At 42.5% G+C, this 22,019-nt stretch overlaps 1 protein-coding gene across 1 annotated transcript in view; it reads right to left on the bottom strand.

The window, feature by feature from the left end:
- Nucleotides 1-22,019, bottom strand: part of ABCA4 (ATP binding cassette subfamily A member 4) — a 218,507-nt gene that overhangs the window by 195,091 nt on the left and 1,397 nt on the right. The window contains exon 2 of the mRNA XM_077277785.1: nucleotides 6,799-6,889. Coding sequence (XP_077133900.1) covers nucleotides 6,799-6,882 — 84 coding nt within the window. The 5' untranslated portion in view covers nucleotides 6,883-6,889. The remainder of the gene's footprint in view (nucleotides 1-6,798; nucleotides 6,890-22,019) is intronic.

Below are 22,019 nucleotides of genomic sequence, written 5' to 3'. Positions count from 1 at the left end.
CTTCTTGTGATTGCATCCTAAATGTGATATATGATGTAAAGTGGGCAATGACAGGAACAAAATAGACAACATATAAAGGATTAGACAACACTGATATTGAAGATTGAACCAGTATGTTACATCCTCACTTTATGGTTACAAATTAATTTGCAAAACTTTAGCAATAGCTGAATATGAGCATATTCCTCAAGTTTTCCCCAAAACGGCAAGTTATTCCCTATCCAAACAACTTGCATATCACATATCAACCGTTAGAGCCCCCAGCAATCCAAAAAAACAGGGCTCCAGAACCCTAAAATGAGACTCTGTAGAATGGAGCTGATGTGAAAATCCTCAGGCTCGATTTCATTCATTGTCTATGGGACAATAAGTTAATGCTATACTTGACTTTTTCAGACAGTCCAATATTCCGTGAATGGAGTGGAGGCTGAGCGTGCAAACCTCAAACTGGGGATTTGCAGAGCTCCACTCTTGGGATTTCAGATATTACTGTCAGGGTTTTGGTGACCCATCCTCAGGATCATAGGAGGTCCCAGAAGATAGACTCCCAATGATCAGAAAGTTATCCTCACTCCTATAGATAGGGAATACCCTGGTTCTTAAAACCCCTTGAGCATACTTTGACTATCAGCCACATCAACATGGTGTTTTAATATGGACCACTTTTCTAGAAGTGTTCTCCCATCAACATGAAATCGCTCTGTGATGGGGCTGAGCTCCACATCTACATTGGTCACCAGATCTCTACTTTTAGTACTGTTATAATTTTTGACGACAGATGACCTCAGATGGAGCTGAGATACCACACTATTGCTAACAGCACAGCGCTCTGCTTGGTAAATGTTAATGGTGACTTTATGTTTGTCAGGTGGATGCCAAGTGTTTCACCTCCTCTAATTTAGAAACCAGATGATACCTTTACTCGACAATTTTGGGTCATGGAACAAGAGGTGGATGGCAGGAGACACCACTATCCATCACCGATAGTCGTGATATCCTTTTGGTCCCCCACTTAGGTCCGTGCTAAACACAAGAATATATAGGGTCTTACCATTATACAGATGCACAGACCTATTTGCCTTCACATGTGAGTTGAGATTTTGATTCTTGTATTTTACAAAAGATCAAGATTGGGCCCACATACTGAGCCACCTCTGATCAACGCTGAGCTATAGGACCCTTTTAGGACCTCTTCTGATCCATGGTGGGAGATATAAATTCTCTGAATATCTCCCATGTGTTATTCACCCAGACACCTCCCGAGCCGTTGGTGTACTGAGGAAGGTCGGCTGTATTGACCGACTGCCAATAAAACTCATCCATTCTACAAGTTGAGTGCCAAAAATGTATTGTATCATTATGTCTGCTAATATGTCTCAGTCATGATCAATGTCTTTATGAAAATGTCCCATAGTTGACAACAAGCTATTCCACCACTAACGTCCTTAGGAGTTGTCAGGACCTTCCTATCCCAGATTTACAACTGTGAAATAATGATAAATCTGCAAACATTTTTCACCTGAGACAGGTTCATGGGCCGCACCTAGAGTGAACCTGCTGCATTAGGAGATGGTTGTAGCCAATTCTCACACCTTCCCCTTATGTATTATGGGTGTGAAGTAATAATGTGACATTTACTGTTCACGTTGAAGAGCTCTGTCTGCTTTATAAAGTTATTAGTTAAGTAAAGGGATTATTTACTGGCAAAACAAACCAGCAAAGTCATGCTCACAGTCATATCATATTTCCTCTACAATTATGACATTGCTAATTGATTCAGTAGAGATAAAGGAAAACTGTCAGGTTTCCCAAGACCCCCAAACTGTCACAGGTTTCACACAAAGCCCTATTCCTGCGTTTAATCAAGCTCATGGTGCTTTCCCCCATCCGTGCGTGCTATAATCACGCTCACTGAGTCACTGACATATTCACCTTGCTCAGTCATAGCTTTAGTGCAGGCTGTTGTGCACCTGTGCGAGATTTCATGCATTGAAGCTAGGAAATAGGATAATGAAGACTATGTCCTGAAGTTGGGACTAGTCCCGGGATATATACCCCTTCCCTGTACTAGTCCCGGGATATATACCCCTTCCCTGTACTAGTCCCGGGATATATACCCCTTCCCTGTACTAGTCCCGGCTAATTAACATATCACAAACAGCAAAACAATAGTGTTTTTGCCTCACGTAACTGCAGCCTTTCATCACACAACAAACTTGATCGAAATGCAGGAATAGGCAGTCGCAGCATTTGGGGGATATCATAGAATCATAGAATGTTAGAGTTGGAAGGGACCTCCGTGGTCATTGTGTCCAACCCCCTGCTCAATGCAGGATTCACTAAACCATCTCAGACAGATGACTGTCCAGCCTCTGGCTGAAGACTTCCATTGAAGGAGAACTCACCACCTCTCGTGGCAGCCTATTCCACTCATTGATCGCCCTCACTGTCAAAAAGTTTTTTCTAATATCTAATCTGTATCTTCTCCTTTTCAGTTTCATTCCATTGCTTCTCGTGTTTCCATGTGCAAATGAGAATAATGATCTCATAAGGAATATGGATACGGGGAACCTGACCGGTAGAGGTTCCCTTTAAAAATGTTTGGCTGCCCATACACTTAATAGATTAAACTGGTTGTCCAGGATGCAAAAAAGTCCCATGCCTGTCTATACATTGCGTCTGGTATTACAGCTAAATCCAATCAGACTGAATGGCTGCCATTTTTAAAAAATCCTGGTAAGCTCCTAAAACAGTGTTCCCCAACTCCTGTCCTCAAGAGCCACCAACAGATCATGTTTTCAAGATTGTCTTAGTATTACACAGATGATGAAAATGCTAAGGAAATCTTGAAAACATGACGTGTTGGTGGCTCTTAAGGACAGGAGTTGGGGGACACTGCTCTAAAGGTTTATTCCAAACTTCTTACATGGATAAAATTGCAGAGTACTTGTAAAAAAACAAGCAACTTTGCCATTTACTGGTTTTTAAAAGTCCTCTTCGTTCTGAAAATGGATTTATTTTGATATAATATTGTTTATGGCTTCAACTAGCTGTGTTGGCTGAATGTGTTCAGCGCTTACAAGCTTTTTCCAGTAGAGTTTGCGAGCGCTGCACTGAGGCTGGCCAGGATCGTTAGAGCGCACTGTTCCTGGCCAGCTCCTCTGATGCTGCAGAGCAAAAGCTGCCTCATGCAGCAGCATTGGGAGTGCACAGTCCTACAGAATGACGACGCTACTCGTCCAAACTGCCGATAAATCATGAGCACACGGCCCGCAGCAAGCGGGAAGCAAAGAGGCAGGGGAGCTGTAGACTCCTGAAAAGATACCATGTCATAAACCCTTTAATGTAATCATACCCTTTCAGTATATGAATGCGTATAGGGGTCTGTTGACTGGACTAGACCGTGGATGTCAATGAAACGAGGATCGGGCATGTTGAAGTTCAAAATGCCTAATCCTGTTTTTTCAGAAGATAAATCAACGCTGTAGGTCACTTGGCTCCTGCTCTTCATTGGAAAAAAACAAGGTTGCTTGGCCAAATCAAAAATCAGTATGAAAATGTAAGGAATGGCTATCGGCTGTGCATATTAATCCATTGTCAATCGCCTAATCAATTTTAAAGGGAACTCGTCATATTGAAAATAGTATCTGATCCACAGCAGAATGTTATAGAGCAGGAGGAGCTCATCAGAATGATAGACTTTTTATGGGCCAAGTTTCAGTAAAACTTGTATTTTATTCATTGAAATCTGTAGTGTTTGCATGTAGGAGTCCAGTGGGCAGTGCTAATCAGTGATTGACAGTCTTCCCTGTATGACTGTGCATGCAGATAGCTGTCTATCACTGAAGTCATATTGAATCTTTTCCAACAAACTCATATATTGCGGGGAAAACAAGTATTTGATACGCTGCCAATTTTGCAAGTTTTCCCACCTACAAAGAATGTAGAGGTCTGTAATGTTTATCGTAGATACACTTCACCTGTAAGAGACAGAATCTAAAAATAAAATTCAGAAAATCACATTGAAAGATTGTTACATAATTAAATTTCATTTTATTGCATGAAATAAGTATTTGATACAATATAAAAACAGAACTTAATATTTGGTACAGAAACTTTTGTTTGCAATTACAGGGGTCAAACGTTTCCTGTAGTTCTTGACCATCATCCTGAAGCAGGAATTTTGGCCCACTCCTCCATACAAATCTTCTCCAGATCTTCCAGGGTTTGGGGCTGTCACTGGGCAACATTGAGTTTCAGCTCCCTCCAAAGATTTTCTATTGGGTTCAAGTCTGGACACTGGCTAGGCCACTCCAGGACCTTGAAATGCTTCTTACGGAGCCACTCCTTAGGTTCCCTGGCTGTGTGTGTGACACGACCCATCTTCAATGCTCTTACTGAAGGAAGGAGGTTGTTGGCCAAAAACTCACAATACATGACCCCATCCTTCCCTCTTCAATGCGGTGCAGTCGTCTTGTCCCCTTTGCAGAAAAGCACCCCCAATGTATAATGTTTCCGCCACCATGCTTCACGCCTGGGACGATGTTCTTGGGGTTGTACTCATCTTTCTTCTTCCTCCAAACACAGTGAATAGAGTTGATACCAAAAAGTTCTATCTTGGTCTCATTTGACCACATGACCTTCTCCCATGCCTCCTCTGGATCATCCAGATGGTCATTGGTGAACTTCAAACGGGCCTGGACATGTGCTGGTGTGAGCAGGGGGACCTTGCGTGCCCTGCAGGATTTTAATCCATGACGGCTTAGTGTGTTACTAATGGTAATGTTCGAGACTGTGGTCCGAGCTCTCTTCAGGTCATTGACCAGGTCCTCCCATGTAGTTCTAAGCAGATTCCTGACCTTTCTCAGAATCATCCTTACCCCACGAGGTGAGATCTTGAATGGAGCCCCAGATCGAGGAAGATTGACAGTTCTCTTGTGTTCTTCCATTTTCTAATAATTGTGCCAACAGTTGTTGCCTTCTCACCAAGCTGCTTGCCTATTGTCCTGTTGCCCATCCCGGCCTTGTTCAGGTCTACAATTTTGTCCCTGGTGTCCTTAGACAGCTGTTTGGTCTTGGCCATGGTGGAGAGGTTGGAGTGTGATTGTGTGGACAGGTGTCTTTTATACAGGTAATGAGTTCAAACAGTGTGGTTAATACAGGTAATGAGTGCAGAGTAGGAGGGCTTCTTAAGGAAAAACTAACAGGTCTGTGAGAGACAGAATTCTTGCTGGTTGGTAGGTGATCAAATACTTATTTCATGCAATAAAATCCAATTTAATTAAGGTACCGTCACACTAAGCGACGCTGCAGCGATACAGACAACGATGCCGATCGCTGCAGCGTCACTGTTTGGTCGCTGGAGAGCTGTCACACAGACAGCTCTCCAGCGACCAACGATGCCGAGGTCCCCGGGTAACCAGGGTAAACATCGGGTTGCTAAGCGCAGGGCCGCGCTTAGTAACCCGATGTTTACCCTGGTTACCAGTGTAAAATGTAAAAAAACAAACACTACATACTCACCTGCGCGTCCCCCGGCGTCCGCTTCCTGCACTGACTGAGTGCCGGCCCTAACAGCAGAGCGGTGACGTCACCGCTGTGCTGTGCTTTCACTTTACGGCCGGCAGTCAGTCAGTGCAAGACGCGGACGGCGGGGGACGCGAAGGTGAGTATGTACTGTTTGTTTTTTTACATTTTACACTGGTAACCAGGGTAAACATCGGGTTACTAAGCGCGGCCCTGCGCTTAGTAACCTGATATTTACCCTGGTTACCATTGTAAAACATCGCTGGTATCGTTGCTTTTGCTGTCAAACACAACGATACATGGCGATCTGACGACCAAATAAAGTTCTGAACTTTAATCAACGACCAGCGATATCACAGCAGGATCCTGATCGCTGCTGCGTGTCAAACACAACGATATCGCTATCCAGGACGCTGCAACGTCACGGATCGCTATCGTTATCGTTTAGTGTGACGGTACCTTTATTTAAAAATCATACAATGAGATTTTCTGTTTTTTTTATATTTAGATTCTGTCTCTCACAGATGAATTGTACCTGCGATAAGAATTACAGACCTCTCCATTCTTTGTAGGTGGGAAAACTTGCAAAATCAGCAGTGTATCCAATACTTATTTTCCCCACTGTATCATTCTGCTCAGCTTCTCATTCTTTATACTGAGCAGTCCACAGATCGGACGGCATGCACAGTGTGACAGGTTCCCTTTAACAAGAGAATTCTCACTGAGAAAATAAACCAAGTTGATGTATAAAGAATGCCTTTATCTTCATTGAATGTGTGGAGGGGTGATTTGACATTGCCTCTATTCAGTATTTTAAGTGCTGATTATTTTATCCAAATGCTGTGATTAAGCTATAAATTTCCACTGCTTTCTGGGGCTATGATATGCCAATGAGCTTGGAAATTGTGCTAACAGTGACCATTACATTTACATTTTAATAAGAGTTAGAGCTCTGTCAACAGTTTCCTGATGATGGTTTACAGTTGGCAGCAAAAGTTTGGATATGGACTGAAAAATAAGTGTCGAGAAAATGTGGAAAACAAGAACATGACACAGACCTCTGTAACCACCAGTGGAAGGAAAGTAGCAGGACATTTTAGGAAAAATACAAGGGAAAAAAAGTTATGGGGAGTTGGGCGATTTTGAGTTGTCAAGAGTTAACAAACTTTGTTTTCAGAAAATGAAGTTATAAACATTTTCAAAGCAAATCCTTGTTTTCGGTGTGCCAATGACCTAGTGATAAGAAATGTCTTGTGTTTAACCTGACAGTACCTTCTGCCTTTTCCGGAGGGTCCAGTTCTTCCATAGCAAAAGCTTAACCTTGGCACTGAACCTCATCCTTCTGAATATGGACATCTGATGGCTGAAATAGAAGAAAAAGGTTATAGGGTAGAGCAAATTCAGAAATGATGGCTGATGAACATCCATTCTACATGAAAATACTGGTAATAGAGTATGCACTATCTTGTGGCTTCATATTTCCATAATCATGTTTGGGCCCTATGAGTTTACCATTCAAATCATCTTAGTGAGCAAGAACATCTGAGAACATCTGAGAATATCACTCCCTTCACTAAAAAGGCGTGGTGTGATGACACCAAGAGCATTTGAGGTTGCAACAACATAGACATTGATAAAATTACACATTTCTCAGGCACCTCCCAACAGGTGGAGGTGACTTAAATAATGTGTCCCCCAGTTATTGGCTGGCGACACTTTAGGACAGTGCAGTTTGTCTCTTTAAGAGACAGAGGGAGCGCCCTACGCGCAGTGCCTGGGATCTGCCAGACATGCGGTACAGCGAGCTGTCTTATAGACACCATTACGAAAGAGCAGCCCCAAGTGAAGACCCAAGAGAGGCCAGACCCTAGTGAAGTCCCAAGAGAGACCAGCCCAGAGCGAAGACCCCAGAGAGACCAGACCCAAGATAGACCAGCCAGATTAAGAGCAAAAGTAGACTAGGCTGTATCTGAAGGATGTACATGTAAGCAGTCGCTTCCAATGTAGACGTATGGTACAATGTGGGGATCGGTGCCATGCTTCAGGGAATGAAGGTGGCCAATGTGGCGAGTGGGCTGAGTGACTCTCCAACCCTGGACTTGCGGCCTAGCAGGTAGTACAGTCGACCCCCATTAAGGCCTGTGTGACGTATTGTGTTGCCTAGAGAGTGATAACAGTGACGGGCCCACTAGTGACAGGGACACCCTGTGGTTTGAGGTATTAGGACTAAGACATCACTGACTATAGCAATTATTTAATGGCAACAATAGAGCAATAGTGTGTAAATATCATTTTGTCTATATCCTGTTTGTTTGAATTGCTGTGTTCTTCTTGTAACATAACTTGATTCTTTTTCACTATTTGCGTTATCCCCTGATATTGCGCCTAGGCACCCCATGGGTCATGTTAAACGAATAAAGAGTTTAAGTACCACTGTCTCCTCATTGTCTGCGCTGTTGCATCCACGTTCCTATCATAGGCACTTGCATACTATGTTTTTAGGCAAGTCCAGCCATTCTTAAGACATTGAAAAGTAAATAAACTCTGTTTTGGTTTGCATTTATTATTTAAAATAATGTATTTTTTTCCCTTTAAATCTGAGCAGTAAAAGCCAAGAGGAGAGCGGCCTCGCCAGACATTTCACTTCTCTCTTAATATATGCAATCCTTATCACAAAAATGAGAAGTGGTTTGGAAATACTTGGGAGGCTTTGTTTATACTCAGGAGTATGTTTTGCTCAGCAGATATATGCTGCCTACCTTTTCTTGACAAGTTTAGTGAAGAAACACTTGCATAATTTTGAAGGAGGAGGCCGCCGAGAATGCAAAGACTGCAAATAGTTTAGTATTAAACCAATAAGCCGTGCCAAGAGCGGAGCTCCTTATTGCATCCAAGAATGTGCAAACACATCCAGCAGGAGAAATACAGGGAGGACTCCAGATCTGCTGCACACAGGGGTTTTGGGAACATTGGAGAAGAATGACTAAGTAACATTATAATTCCAGCAGAAAAGCATTTATTTATTCTTAGGCTACATTCGCACATCCGTTTATTCTCGTCCTTGTGTCTTATAAGGTCTCATTGATCCATTTGCACATTTGTGAAAAAAAAGATCAATACGTCCAATCCGTGAAAGTCAGAGCAGGTCCTATTGTTACCTGTTTTGCGGATCAGGTATCAAAGGGGGTTCTGTTAAAAAATAAAACGCATTAAAAATGTTTCCAATCACTTTTACCTGTGCTTGATCCATCCTTAACGAATCTATTTCTACGTCAATCGATATGAAAAGTTCAGACAGTAAAGATGAGAAGATTGTTTCAATTATGAATTTGCCGGTTTTGCTGAATTTCCCCCAAATTTTTCAGAGGAAGACACTTTGGGAAACAAGGGTAATTTTTCTTTTTCTGAAGAGCCTTTTTTTAATTTTTTTTGTTTAGTACCGTAGTTTCCTGAGATATTTTTCAACGTTTTTGCTTACTGACAGTTTTTTGTAGCATTTTTCCAGCGTTTAGGGTACATCTTTTTTTTAACGTAATTTTCCCAATTTTGTTTTTTCACCTCATTCAATTATGAAACACAAATGCTGAAAAAAATGCTTATAAAGACATTTGGGCTCTTCACTCTTCCCATTGACTTGTAGTGTAAAGTATAGAGCACCTTCAGAGCGGAGACCGCCTGACGAATGGTCGGTTCTCTTCTTTTAACCTCTTGTCGGCTTTGGAAACCTGAAGTTGCTAAAAAAAGCTCAAAATACTGAACATGTGAAAAGTAAGTCGCTTTTACATAGAAATGTGTGTGTTCTTTCTTCTGAGCATTTAGTAAGTGTTTTTTTTCGAGTGGGTTTCAGAGTGGACCCACCTAGAAAAAAATATTGTGTTCACGTATCCTGATGGTGAATTCACAAGCTGTGGAAAATAACTTTTTGGGTGCAGGATATGCGTGGAAATTGGCAATTGTGATTTTTTTAAAATCCACAGCATGTCAATAATCATTGCAGAAACGCAGCTTTTTGTTTTGTGTTTTACTCATTCACTTCAATGGGGACTCTAAATCCGCAGGTAAAGCGCTGGCCTGACATTGTTTTGTTTCATGTTTTGGTGGGTACAGCTAATAGTGTCAGACAACGAGGCCGCTATGGGGTCCATGATTTTGTTGGGCCTGGTGCCGATAGTAGATTCCCACAGCCCGACTTTTAACTGTATCCGCATAGCCGCACTGTATACAGTGTGGAGGATTGTGTGTGTGCACCACTATACTTTATGGAGGGCCCTCATACTGTATGGAGGGCTTTTGGGTTCATCATATTGTGTAGAAGGCTGTTTCGGTGCCATCATACTGTGTCTGGGGGACTATGGGGGCAACGTTGGAGTTACTGTGGGGGTATCGCACTTTGCGTGGGATACTGTAGGGTCATCACACTGTGTGTGGGGAGGGTACTGTAGAGGAATTCACTGTGGGGGTATGTTACTGTGATTGGGGGGCACATTTGTTGGCAACATACTTTTTGGGAGATAAAAGCTCACCGACACAAAAAGAGGACTTAAAGATCCTCCAAAAAAATTGAAAAAAGTCACAGAGAAAAATGCAGAGATGTTTACCTGCTGAAGCCTCCAACCAAATGCACTAGCAGGGTGCGGCGGACACGATTAAAGATGGCAAAAACACAGGTGCAAAAAATACCAATGAAACAACCACTTTCAATCCAGTGTTGGCTGTTTGGCATTAGTGCACAAAAAGATAAGCGATAATAGTCTGTATGTGGCGTTGTTCACACAGGCGATGCAAGACATCTGGTTTACAGCCTATTACTGATGCACATATATGCGGGCCGCCCAGTGCCACAAAATGCATGCTGTGTGAATAGAGGCCAACAGTTTACAGAGCCATCTTGGTCCGACCGCACCCTGCGGCCTCAATACGTAAGCTGGCAACGTTAGGACTGGCAAAATGTAAGGATCCATTGACGCGGGTTGCCAGCTTACGTATTGAGGCCCCAATATAAACTAATACCTTACATACATTGATATGTGGTTTCTTTGCACTTTATCTTGCTTGTGCATTTGGTTGGAGGCTTCAGCAGGTAAATGGAGCGCCCCCAGACGCAGGGCCGCGAGGTACTTGGTACTGGGCCTCTCTGTCTCAGTTCTGTGGTCGTCACGGTGGCTAGACCCGGTCCGTGACCCTGCTAAGGGGCGTCCAATGAAAGGTGTAGGTAGTGGTGCGTGGTGCAGTTCGCGGTGAATAACGAGGACACAGGGTTGCAGTCTCTTTACCTCTTTACTGAAGGCTTCAGGGTCCGCAATCCAGAGTACGGTTAACAGGGCTGTCCGAGACCGGCCGGTCCGATGGCACCTCCAGAGTTCCCTTTGCAGGTGGAAATCTGTGCCTACCTTCTAGCGCCTGTGTGTTGTAGTACTTCCCTGCTGAGCACCACTGGATAGTCCTCACAACTGTTGTGTCTGTTTCTGATGTTCCTTTCTCTGATGTTCTTCCCACAACTTATCTCTGTTCTGATGTTCTTCTCCGTCCCCCAGATGATATGGATAGGATGCACCCGTATGACGGGTAGGCCTGGAGTTCTTCCGGGACCCTAGTGTCGCCCCTCTCCCACTGTTGCCCCCTATGTCTTCTTAGGTGATTTTGGTGAGACAGCCAACCTAAAATCAACTGTCCTGCCTCTGTTTGAAGTATTACTTGGAGTCTAATACTTCCTCGGCGTTCTGGCCACCGGCTACACGCCTCAATAGGATGTTGCCTCGATCTTACAGCACGACTCCTATTGGTGTTATCTCCTTTTTGCTTTTATCTCGTTTCTCACTCTTCACAATAAACCTCGCTTCTTGTCCTTTCTTGAGAGACCGCCGCGATGTAGTGCAGGCGCGGTTCCTTAACGTTCTTTCCTTTTAGCTAGGCCTCTGTCAGGATCCCACCCCTGACAGGGACACCCCTGAATCTTTCCCCGCAACACCCTCTGCCACAGGATGTTGCCTGGTACCAACCCAGTCAGCTTCTCTCTAACTTTCTATCCAACCCCCAGTTTTACCAGACTGTGAGGAGTGGCCTAATACATAGCACCCTTAGCTCCCCCTGGAGGCCAGACTATGAAATGTATTGGTGTCTGTGATACCTGGTCAGGTGAAGTCCTTCAGTGCCATCAGACGTACCATCACTCTGGGGCACTGAATAAACATCTCTGCCTTTTTCTCTGTGACTTTTTTCAATACTTTTTGGGGGCCACGAAAAGGGTATCTTGCGGTGTTGGAACACTAAGGGGTGCAAAATTTGGGGATTCGTTCTTCTGTTTCCTGCTGAACATTACTTTTTTTTAATAAAAAGGCAGGAATAAATGTGGAAAACATGCGCAAATACGAAATTTCATTTCAGTTTAGAATTCCAAGTGTAAAAGCCGCACCAAATATGCAACGTGTGAACCCGGGGTCACAAAACGGATTACATTCTTGGGTAGGGAAACAAATGATAAGTTTAATCGGGCCCATGGGTGTGGTGCTCGGTGGGGGATAATGTGGACGATCGGTGAACTTGCAGCCTCATTTACATTCAAAGATAATTTTCTCTGTGATGAAAAAGCTTTATGATAAAACAAATAAGGCCATTAAAAATCAGTTAATTTCCTGTCTGCTTGGATGTCAGGGGTTTATAAAGGATGAGATAAACAATGCCGGGGGTGGAAGGGTATGGGGCTGGGATTACATGGAAACTTCGGCTGTAACACAAACCAATAAGCTCCATGCTGCCTTGCAGTATAATGCCAGTGAGTGCGGACGCAATGTGACTTACAAGGTAGAACAACTTCGACAAACAAGTCATAAAAATTAACTATTTCTTGCTCGTCACATTCGCAGCACCTAACAGGTCGCAATGTGTCCCCATTCACTTAAGCTTTGAAAATGTCTATTAGTGTGTACAGTGCACAATTACAGGGAATCTGTCAGCAGGATTGCACTGCCGGCCTTCCCACATACTACTTATATGCTCCTATAGCTCTTTTAAAGACAAGTCCAGCAATACCTTAACATAGCCGGTCTGTTCCTCCATTACGGAGAAAGCAGCATTTGAATTAATATGCAAATGACACTGAAGAGCTATGGTAGATCTGAAGCCTCTGTCACTCCAGCTCTGTTCTCCATCCTCGTCTCCTCCTTCTTGATTGACAGCTTCTATGCTGTGTCACTTCAGGCAAAGGTGCAGTCAGTCAGCAGGAGGAGGCGGTGCTGGCGGGGAATAGAGCTGGAGTGACAGAGGCGTCAGATCTACCATAGCTCTTTAGCCTAATTTTCTTAACAATTCAAAGCACTAATTTCTCCATAAAGGAGGAACAGACTGGCCATGTAAATATATTGCTGGACTTGTCTTTAAAAGAGCAACATGCACATAAAAATAGTTTCGGGGGTGAAATCCTGCTGACAGATTCCTTTAAATACGTATATTTAATTCCAGAAAATTTTGCTCATGATGAATGACTGTTTACAATATTTCAATCTTTATGTGTTCATTCACAAAGTAAGAACTTTTTATTGTCTCCTTTATTTACCTTCTGCCACTTTATACTGTTCAGTACATTGAATAATTATGCATATTACTACCTGGAGACCCCGAGCAAGCTGCTGTTGATGGATCTGTACTTTTTATTATGCGTTTTTCTTCATTACTTGCGCTGGCTCAGTGGTATGTTCATTTTTTGGATTGTGTGGGGAACATTGATTAATTAATATTTCAGGATTCAGTGCAGGCCTATCCATAAAGGGGTTTGTTACATGATCCAGAAATGAAATGGTAAAGAACTTACTAAGAGACTTAAACAGTAGACTTTACACATTGCAGATGAACAAATAATCATAAGACAGCATTGCATTCATCATATCCACAGACTGCTGCTCTCCGAAACATAAGTACTAAAAAAAAAATCCTTTACTTTTTCTCCCAGGGTATATAATACAGAAGACGAAGCAGCGCAGTGGCACGGACTAACAACCCCGGGGATTATATGGAGTAATCTCGTGTAATGAGATTATATTATACAGACGGATGATGTATTGCTGATGCGTCTATTCACAGAGTTGACCTAATTTTATGCCTGTGAAATAATTAATTTATTTTGTGATGTTTATATGTTAATTTTACCAAAGGGACCTAATTCTCTTTAGGCTACGTTCACACAATAAGCTTTTGGTGAGTTTTTGACAATGCAGAATTTCGGAACATATCATTTAGTTTAGGTTACTTGTGGCATTTAATTGCGTTTCTTTAATATGCATTTTTATCTTGTTTTTGACGCTGCATTTTTTACCTTGGACTTATAGTACGTCCCTGCCTTTGATGCAGGCTCCGGCGCTGAGCCCGCATGTTTCCCTACACATGACAGCTGATCTGTTCAGCTGTCATGTGCCCCTAACAGCCGCGGGTGGATCCGAGATCCCACGCTCAGCTGTTAACAAGTTAAATACTGCTGTCAATCACTGATGGCGACATTTAACACGAGACAGCCGGAAGCGCATCACAAGTCCCGCCCATCCCGGTCACATGATAGCTAGTGATGAGCGAATAGCATTGTTGCTCGGGTCTCCCTGAGCACGCTTGGGTGATCTCCGATTATTTGTTAGTGCTCCGAGATTTAGTTTTTGTCAATGCAGCTGAATAATTTACGGCTGCTAGCCAGCCTGAATACATGTGGGGATTCCCTAACAAACAGGCACTCCTCACATGTATTCAGCCTGTCTAGCAGCCGTAAATCATTCAGCTGCGTCGACAAAAACTAAATCTCCGAGCACTAACAAATACTCGGAGACCACCCGAGCGTGCTCGAGAAAACCCGAGCAACGAGTATACTCGCTCATCACTTGTGATATTGAGTCTCAGATGGCCTTTCATGACAGCAGGGGGTCAGCGGAAGACTCCCATTCTTGTCATTGTGAATCTCCCATGAATCACTTCTATGTGTATCACAGGTGAAAAATGAAAAAATAAAAAATAAACACAATTGGTATGGCTGCATTCAGAAATGCCCACTGTATCAAAATATACAACAAATTAATCCGATCGGTAAGTGACATAAGGAGAAAAAAACTCAGAACGCCAGAATTACGTTTATGTAATAACGTTCAATCAAAACATTGCATCCACCCCAAAATCATATCAATAAAAACGTCAGCTTAGGGCACAAAGAATAATCCATTACCCATTCCCAGACCCCGAAAAATGGAGATGCTATGGGTCTCGAAAGATGGCATCATAAGCAAAGTTTTTGTGTTCTTTTCTTTTTTCACCACTTAAATAAAACAGAACCTATACATGTTTGGTATCTACTAACTCATACTGACCTGCAGAATCATAATAGCTCATCAGTTTTAGCATTTAGTGAAAATGGTAAATAAAAACCCCAACACACTATAGTGGAATTGCACTTTTTTTTGCAGTTTCATCGCACTTGGAATTCTTTAGCCGTATTCCAGTACGCTATATGGTAAAATCAATGGTGTCATTCAAAATTACAAATCATCCTGCAAAAAAACAAAAAGCCCTCATGGCCATATTGACAAAAAAAAAAAAAAAAAAGTTATGGCTCTGGGAAGAAGGGGAGCAATAAACAAAAGCATAAAAATGGAAAACCGTAAGGTGGTGAAGGAGTGAAATAAAGCTGCTTTTTGTTTTTTTTTTACTTCTTGGTATTTGGTGTTTTTAATGTGTTTCCACTTAATGCACTTAAAACTCATTTGCGTTCTTTTACCTATGGAATTTTCGTATCTAATGCAAGTCTGTGGGAAAATCTGCACAGAAAACTCAGTGTACTGACAAGAGAAATTGACAAGCTGCAGATCTGAAACACGCACCACAGGTCAGTTTACACTGCGTAAAAAAGAAGCACAGTGGGAATGAGATTTCTATAAAACCCATCCACTTTGCTGCAACTGTAGGGCTTAGTTCCCACAATGAGGTTTTGGTGAATTTTTTCACTCTGCGTATTTTTGGAAAAATACAAGTAACCTATTTTAGTTAATAGGTGCAGAAAATCTACAACATCGCAACGTCACCAATGGTTCATCATGGGAACGGAGCCTTAAGGTATGTCCACACCTGTATGTGGTGGGGATATTTCCATAGGGTATTCACAGATTTCCTGCTGCAGAATCCACAGGTTGTGTAGAGGTTTTTGTTGCAGATTGTATGCAAATTTAATTGGAAAGGGTGAAATCTGCTCTGATTCTGAACAAAGAAATGGCGTTCTACGGATTAAAAAAAAAAAAATAAATTTCCACATGGAGTCTGCACCCAAAGAAATTACATCATGTGTATGAAAAACGTTACTACCCTGCAGATATAGGGTTAATCTCCAGGTCAATAGCATACTAAAACTGCCTGGCCACAGAACAAAACCCGACTAACGGGAGGAAACTAATTTTAGTCCATCTGGCATCCTTGAGCTTTCAGTCACACAGGCGCGGCTGGCGAGGCTTCAGTTATCGCTCAGTACATAGTAATCAACGGTTGTAACGGTGCCCCAGCACTGACAGCCAGCTCTACAGTGAGTCAGTACAGAGACAGCTGTCAGTCAGTGCTGGGACATTGTTACAGCTGCTGCTCACTATGTACTGAGCAGTGACTGAAGCTCTGCCAGCCGTGCCTCTATGACTGAAAGCTGGAGGCTGCCAGTGTCTTTTGTCATGGCCAGGGCATCACTATTGCAGCTGGAAGAGACGGCGCTGGAATGGCTGGGGTTCCCCTGATGGGTAATGCTTATGGTCTCATACACCTCAGATGTTTGTTGGCCAGCAGCTGTCTCTCCCGAGCTAAGCTCACCTAAGTGTTCTAGTATTCTCCATGAGGAGATCAGAGACTCCGCTGGCAGAGGCTTATTTAATGCACTCCCAGGCACTTGGATTTTCTGAAAGGGAACAACCTCTCTAAGTTTATTATTTTAAAGAATGAATGACCCATGGTGCAATTTGACGACTCCTTTAAACTCCTAACTGGTGTGTAATAAATAGTGATGAGCGAACGTGCTGGGATCAGGTGTTATCCGAGTATTCTCGTGTGCTAATAGAGCAGTGTTTCCCAAACTCCAGTCCTCTTGGACCCCACAGGTCATGTTCTCAGGATTTCCTTAGTATTGCACAGGTGGTGGAAGTTTCATCAAGCCCTCAGGAATTCTCTCACCTGTGCAACACTATAGAAATCCTGAATGCATGGCCTTTGGGGTCTGAGAGGACTTGAGTTTGGGAAACACTGTAATAGAGTGTCTCCAGCGTGCTCGAATAATATGTTCGAGTCCCGCAGCTGCATGTCTCGCGTGCTTGTTAGGCAATCCTTTCATGCGTTGTGGCTGTCGAACAGACGTGAGACATGCAGCCGCGGTGACTCAAACATGCCGAAGACACTCAGTTAGTACCCGAGAATGCTCGGATAGCACCTTATCCGGACACGTTCGCTCATCACTAGTAATAAAAAGCAGTATGCTAACAACGGATAAAAGTTGAGGAACCTCTCAGTTGTATCTAAGATAGGCAGCAGAGGGTACGGTGCCCTAACCCTGACACCCAGATCAGTCAGAGCCAGGTTTGTTCACATCAATGCAGGACGTTGAGAAATCATAAGACTTGGACTGGGAAAATATGTGGCTTTGGAAATAAACTAACAGGTTTAGGAACATTCTGCACCGGGTGCTTGTAGAATGCCAGGAATGTTATTATACATAGCTGTCACTTGTACACAGCGGGCGTGTCCGCAGTCAGTGGTCAGTTAAGGTACATGAGGATACCAGAGCCTTGTAACATCATCTCATCAGGATTCACACAGAGCTGTTTAAAGTGTTCAAAAAACAACCAGTTTTACAAGCAGAATCAGCTTTGGGAACGGTTCCTTTATTGAGGAGATTTTCTTTTTTGTGACTTTTAAGAGTTTTTGAAACATGTATGTACACGTGACGCTTTTTTTTTTCAGACAGATTCAGAAAAATCTGAAAAAGCGGTGCAAAAAGCCCCCTAAAATGAACATAATACACAGCAATGTAAAAATGACCGACGCTGCTGTGCACAAGTTCCATCTTGCGTCACTTCTTTCTTGATAATTCTTTATTTAAGCATATTACATATAGAAATTACAGCACAGTGACGAGTTGTAGAGTACAATGTAGACTTTGTCACAAAAGTCACAAAAAAGCCTCTGAATACATACAACTAATAACATCGGTGAAGCACCTAGAGAATCAGGTCCTAACTAGAGTTGAGCGAATTTGTTCGGATTCGGTCCCGTATACAAACGGCATCGTATATTGTTTTTGCAATATTCGTCGAACACAGCCGAACGTCTTTAGAGTCAATGGGAGTAGAATTTACCGAATATGTTCGGAACCGATCATCAAACATACATTCGGCATGAATAGGGTACCAATATACAGTGGGGCAAAAAAGTATTTAGTCAGTCAGCAATAGTGCAAGTTCCACCACTTAAAAAGATGAGAGGCGTCTGTAATTTACATCATAGGTAGACCTCAACTATGGGAGACAATCTGAGAAAAAAAAATCCAGAAAATCACATTGTCTGTTTTTTTATCATTTTATTTGCATTTTATGGTGGAAAATAAGTATTTGGTCAGAAACAAACAATCAAGATTTCTGGCTCTCACAGACCTGTAACTTCTTCTTTAAGAGTCTCCTCTTTCCTCCACTCATTACCTGTAGTAATGGCACCTGTTTAAACTTGTTATCAGTATAAAAAGACACCTGTGCACACCCTCAAACAGTCTGACTCCAAACTCCACTATGGTGAAGACCAAAGAGCTGTCAAAGGACACCAGAAACAAAATTGTAGCCCTGCACCAGGCTGGGAAGACTGAATCTGCAATAGCCAACCAGCTTGGAGTGAAGAAATCAACAGTGGGAGCAATAATTAGAAAATGGAAGACATACAAGACCACTGATAATCTCCCTCAATCTGGGGCTCCACGCAAAATCCCACCCCGTGGGGTCAGAATGATCACAAGAACGGTGAGCAAAAATCCCAGAACCACGCGGGGGGACCTAGTGAATGAACTGCAGAGAGCTGGGACCAATGTAACAAGGCCTACCATAAGTAACACACTACGCCACCATGGACTCAGATCCTGCAGTGCCAGACGTGTCCCACTGCTTAAGCCAGTACATGTCCGGGCCTGTCTGAAGTTTGCTAGAGAGCATTTGGATGATCCAGAGGAGTTTTGGGAGAATGTCCTATGGTCTGATGAAACCAAACTGGAACTGTTTGGTAGAAACACAACTTGTCGTGTTTGGAGGAAAAAGAATACTGAGTTGCATCCATCAAACACCATACCTACTGTAAAGCATGATGGTGGAAACATCATGCTTTGGGGCTGTTTCTCTGCAAAGGGGCCAGGACGACTGATCCGGGTACATGAAAGAATGAATGGGGCCATGTATCGTGAGATTTTGAGTGCAAACCTCCTTCTATCAGCAAGGGCATTGAAGTTGAAACGTGGCTGGGTCTTTCAACATGACAATGATCCAAAGCACACCGCCAGGGCAACGAAGGAGTGGCTTCGTAAGAAGCATTTCAAGGTCCTGGAGTGGCCTAGCCAGTCTCCAGATCTCAACCCTATAGAAAACCTTTGGAGGGAGTTGAAAGTCCGTGTTGCTAAGCGAAAAGCCAAAAACATCACTGCTCTAGAGGAGATCTGCATGGAGGAATGGGCCAAAATACCAACAACAGTGTGTGGCAACCTTGTGAAGACTTACAGAAAACGTTTGACCTCTGTCATTGCCAACAAAGGATTTATTACAAAGTATTGAAATGAAATTTTGTTTCTGACCAAATACTTATTTTCCACCATAAAATGCAAATAAAATGATAAAAAAACAGACAATGTGATTTTCTGGATTTTTTTTTCTCAGGTTGTCTCCCATAGTTGAGGTCTACCTATGATGTAAATTACAGACGCCTCTCATCTTTTTAAGTGGTGGAACTTGCACTATTGCTGACTGACTAAATACTTTTTTGCCCCACTGTAGCACGAATATGTCAAACAGATTCGGCCACCAAATCCGAACAAATCCGCTCAACTATAGTCCTATCTATAGATAGGATGGGGTAGGCTGACAATAAGACAGGCAGAATGACACTGTTTATATAACTGTATACAGAGGTCATGAAATTTTGAACTTGAGTTTGATTATACTAGATGAGCCATATTGTATCTAGCTCAGTAAAACAAGATGCTGTCATTCCCAGACTTTAAGAAACTGAGTATGTGTGCAAGATTCCCAACTAGTGAGGTCCTCAAGACGGCGAATCGCATTAGCTTTTATCGTCCATTCTAAGTGGGTGGGAGGAGCTTCTTGTTCCCAGTGTAAGGCTTCTTTTACACTTGCCGTGATTTTGGGGCCCCAATACATTTCTATGGAGCCGCAAAAACGGGCCGCGTAAATTTGTCAAAGTGCCGTATGCCGTATGGCCGTATTTACGGCCATGAAAAAATATCAAGCCTGCTCGATGTTTTTCACGGCTTACGGACACGGCCCCCATTGAAAATCAATGGGGCCGCAAAAACAACGGAAGCTGGTTTTTGCAGTGCACCATTAACACCGTATTTGTGGAAAGCCGTTTTTTTTTCAATACATTTTCCCTAGTATTCAAAACCAGAAAAATGGCGATCCGCAAGATTTTTGCTACCCGTTTTTGCAGCAGACCGTGAAAATTACGGCAATACGGCCTGCAAAAAAGGCCCTCAAAAACGGGCCGCAAAAATCACGGCAAGTATCACAGATTACAAGCATTTTTAGAGAGTTTCCGCAACGTATGTGCGTTTTTTTTTTTTACCTGTGGATTTTCTGCTTCTAATGCAACTCTATGGGGAAAATCTGCACAGAAAACTCAATGTACCCACAAGGGAGAATGACATGTTGTGTATTTTAAAAACGCACTGCAGGTCAGTTTATGCAGCGTATAGAAAAATCACGTTAGGCATGGGATTTCTATAAATCACATCCACTTTGCTGGAACTGTAGAATGCTGCGATTTTTTTTACGAACATCTGCAGAGTCAAAAACTCACAAAAAAAGTCATCTTGGGAACTTAACCTTACAAGAGGAATGAATAGGAAGAGTCTTTTTAGTGTTTTTGACCAGTGATTCAGGCTTTGATTTTTTTAAAACACCTCCTACAAAAGAAACTCTGTGTGCACATACCCCTACAGATTTGCCCAGTACTGGTCAGGATTTTTGTATTCCCTGCAGCCCTTTCTCTCAGACTACAATTCCGCGATGAGTTTTTGGTGAGTTTTTTACACTGCGTATATTTAAAAAAAAAAATGGAAGTAATCTATTTTATAAAATTGGTGAAGAAAATCTGCAACATCCCCAAAAAAAAAAAACTCACCAAAAGCTCATGGTGGGAACGAAGCCTTATATTTATGCTATTCAGATGGTTTTCTAACGTAACAATCACATTGTAAGGTCAAGATCACTCGGCCATATTTTCAGTCCCACTGCGGTCTGTGAAGAAACGGACATCACTCAGACCAGTGTTATTCAATGGGGCCGTGCAGATGAGCGATTTTTTTTTTTACTGACTGAATCTGAATGGGGAAAAAAATTCGCAGCATGAACTAGTTTCTTCCGTGTGTCAGATGAGGCTCACCCAATTAAAGTCGATGGGTGCCAAAAAAAACAAAACAATTGTGTTCCAAAACGGAACGTCCGATTTTTACAGATACATTGCAATTCTTTAACATGGGAAACTGTATGTGGTCTTGAAAATATTTAACAACTGCTGGTGTATAAAAACAGATTGCACATGGAGGACGAGAGAGAAAATAACAAATCTTCTGAGTTTCATCCAGAAAACTTTTTTGGGTGAATTTTTTTAAATGTTTTTTTTTATCTCTGGAGGAGCTTTTGTAATGTGTTTTATATAGTTTACTATACTGTAATTAAAGAAATTATACTATTTGATTCCCACCACATCTTAAAATGCAATATACGTACTGTATACGCTCACCGAGAAATCTCTTAGGGTATGTGTCCACGTTCAGGAAACGCTGCGTTTTTGACGCTGCGTTTTTCCGCAGCGTCAAAAACGCAGCGTCCAGATGTTACAGCATAGTGGAGGGGATTTCATGAAATCCCGACTCCACTATGCGTTAAAAAACGCATGCGTTTTTGCCGCGAAAACGCATGCGCGGTGCGTTTTTTCAAAACGCAGCATGTTGCTACAATGAGCAAAACACGCAGGAACACCGCAGGTGACCTGCCAGTGACCTCAGGTGCAGTTTTGGTCAGGATTTTACCTGCATAAAATCCTGACCAAAGCCTGAAGCAAGCCTGAACGTGGACACATACCCTTAATCGGCATTGGATCAAAGCTCCAATCGTGATTATTTTGGCAGCTAAATGGTTAATCAATTGCTTAAATATATTGAGATTACGGTACTTCTTAGAAAATAACAAGGCTTCAAAAATGTACATTACATTTTGTTTTTACCCAGT

Source organism: Ranitomeya variabilis, chromosome 8 (assembly GCF_051348905.1).
Source record: "Ranitomeya variabilis isolate aRanVar5 chromosome 8, aRanVar5.hap1, whole genome shotgun sequence".
NCBI classification, from domain to species: Eukaryota; Metazoa; Chordata; class Amphibia; order Anura; family Dendrobatidae; genus Ranitomeya; species Ranitomeya variabilis.
This window is presented reverse-complemented; position numbering and strand designations above follow the sequence as displayed.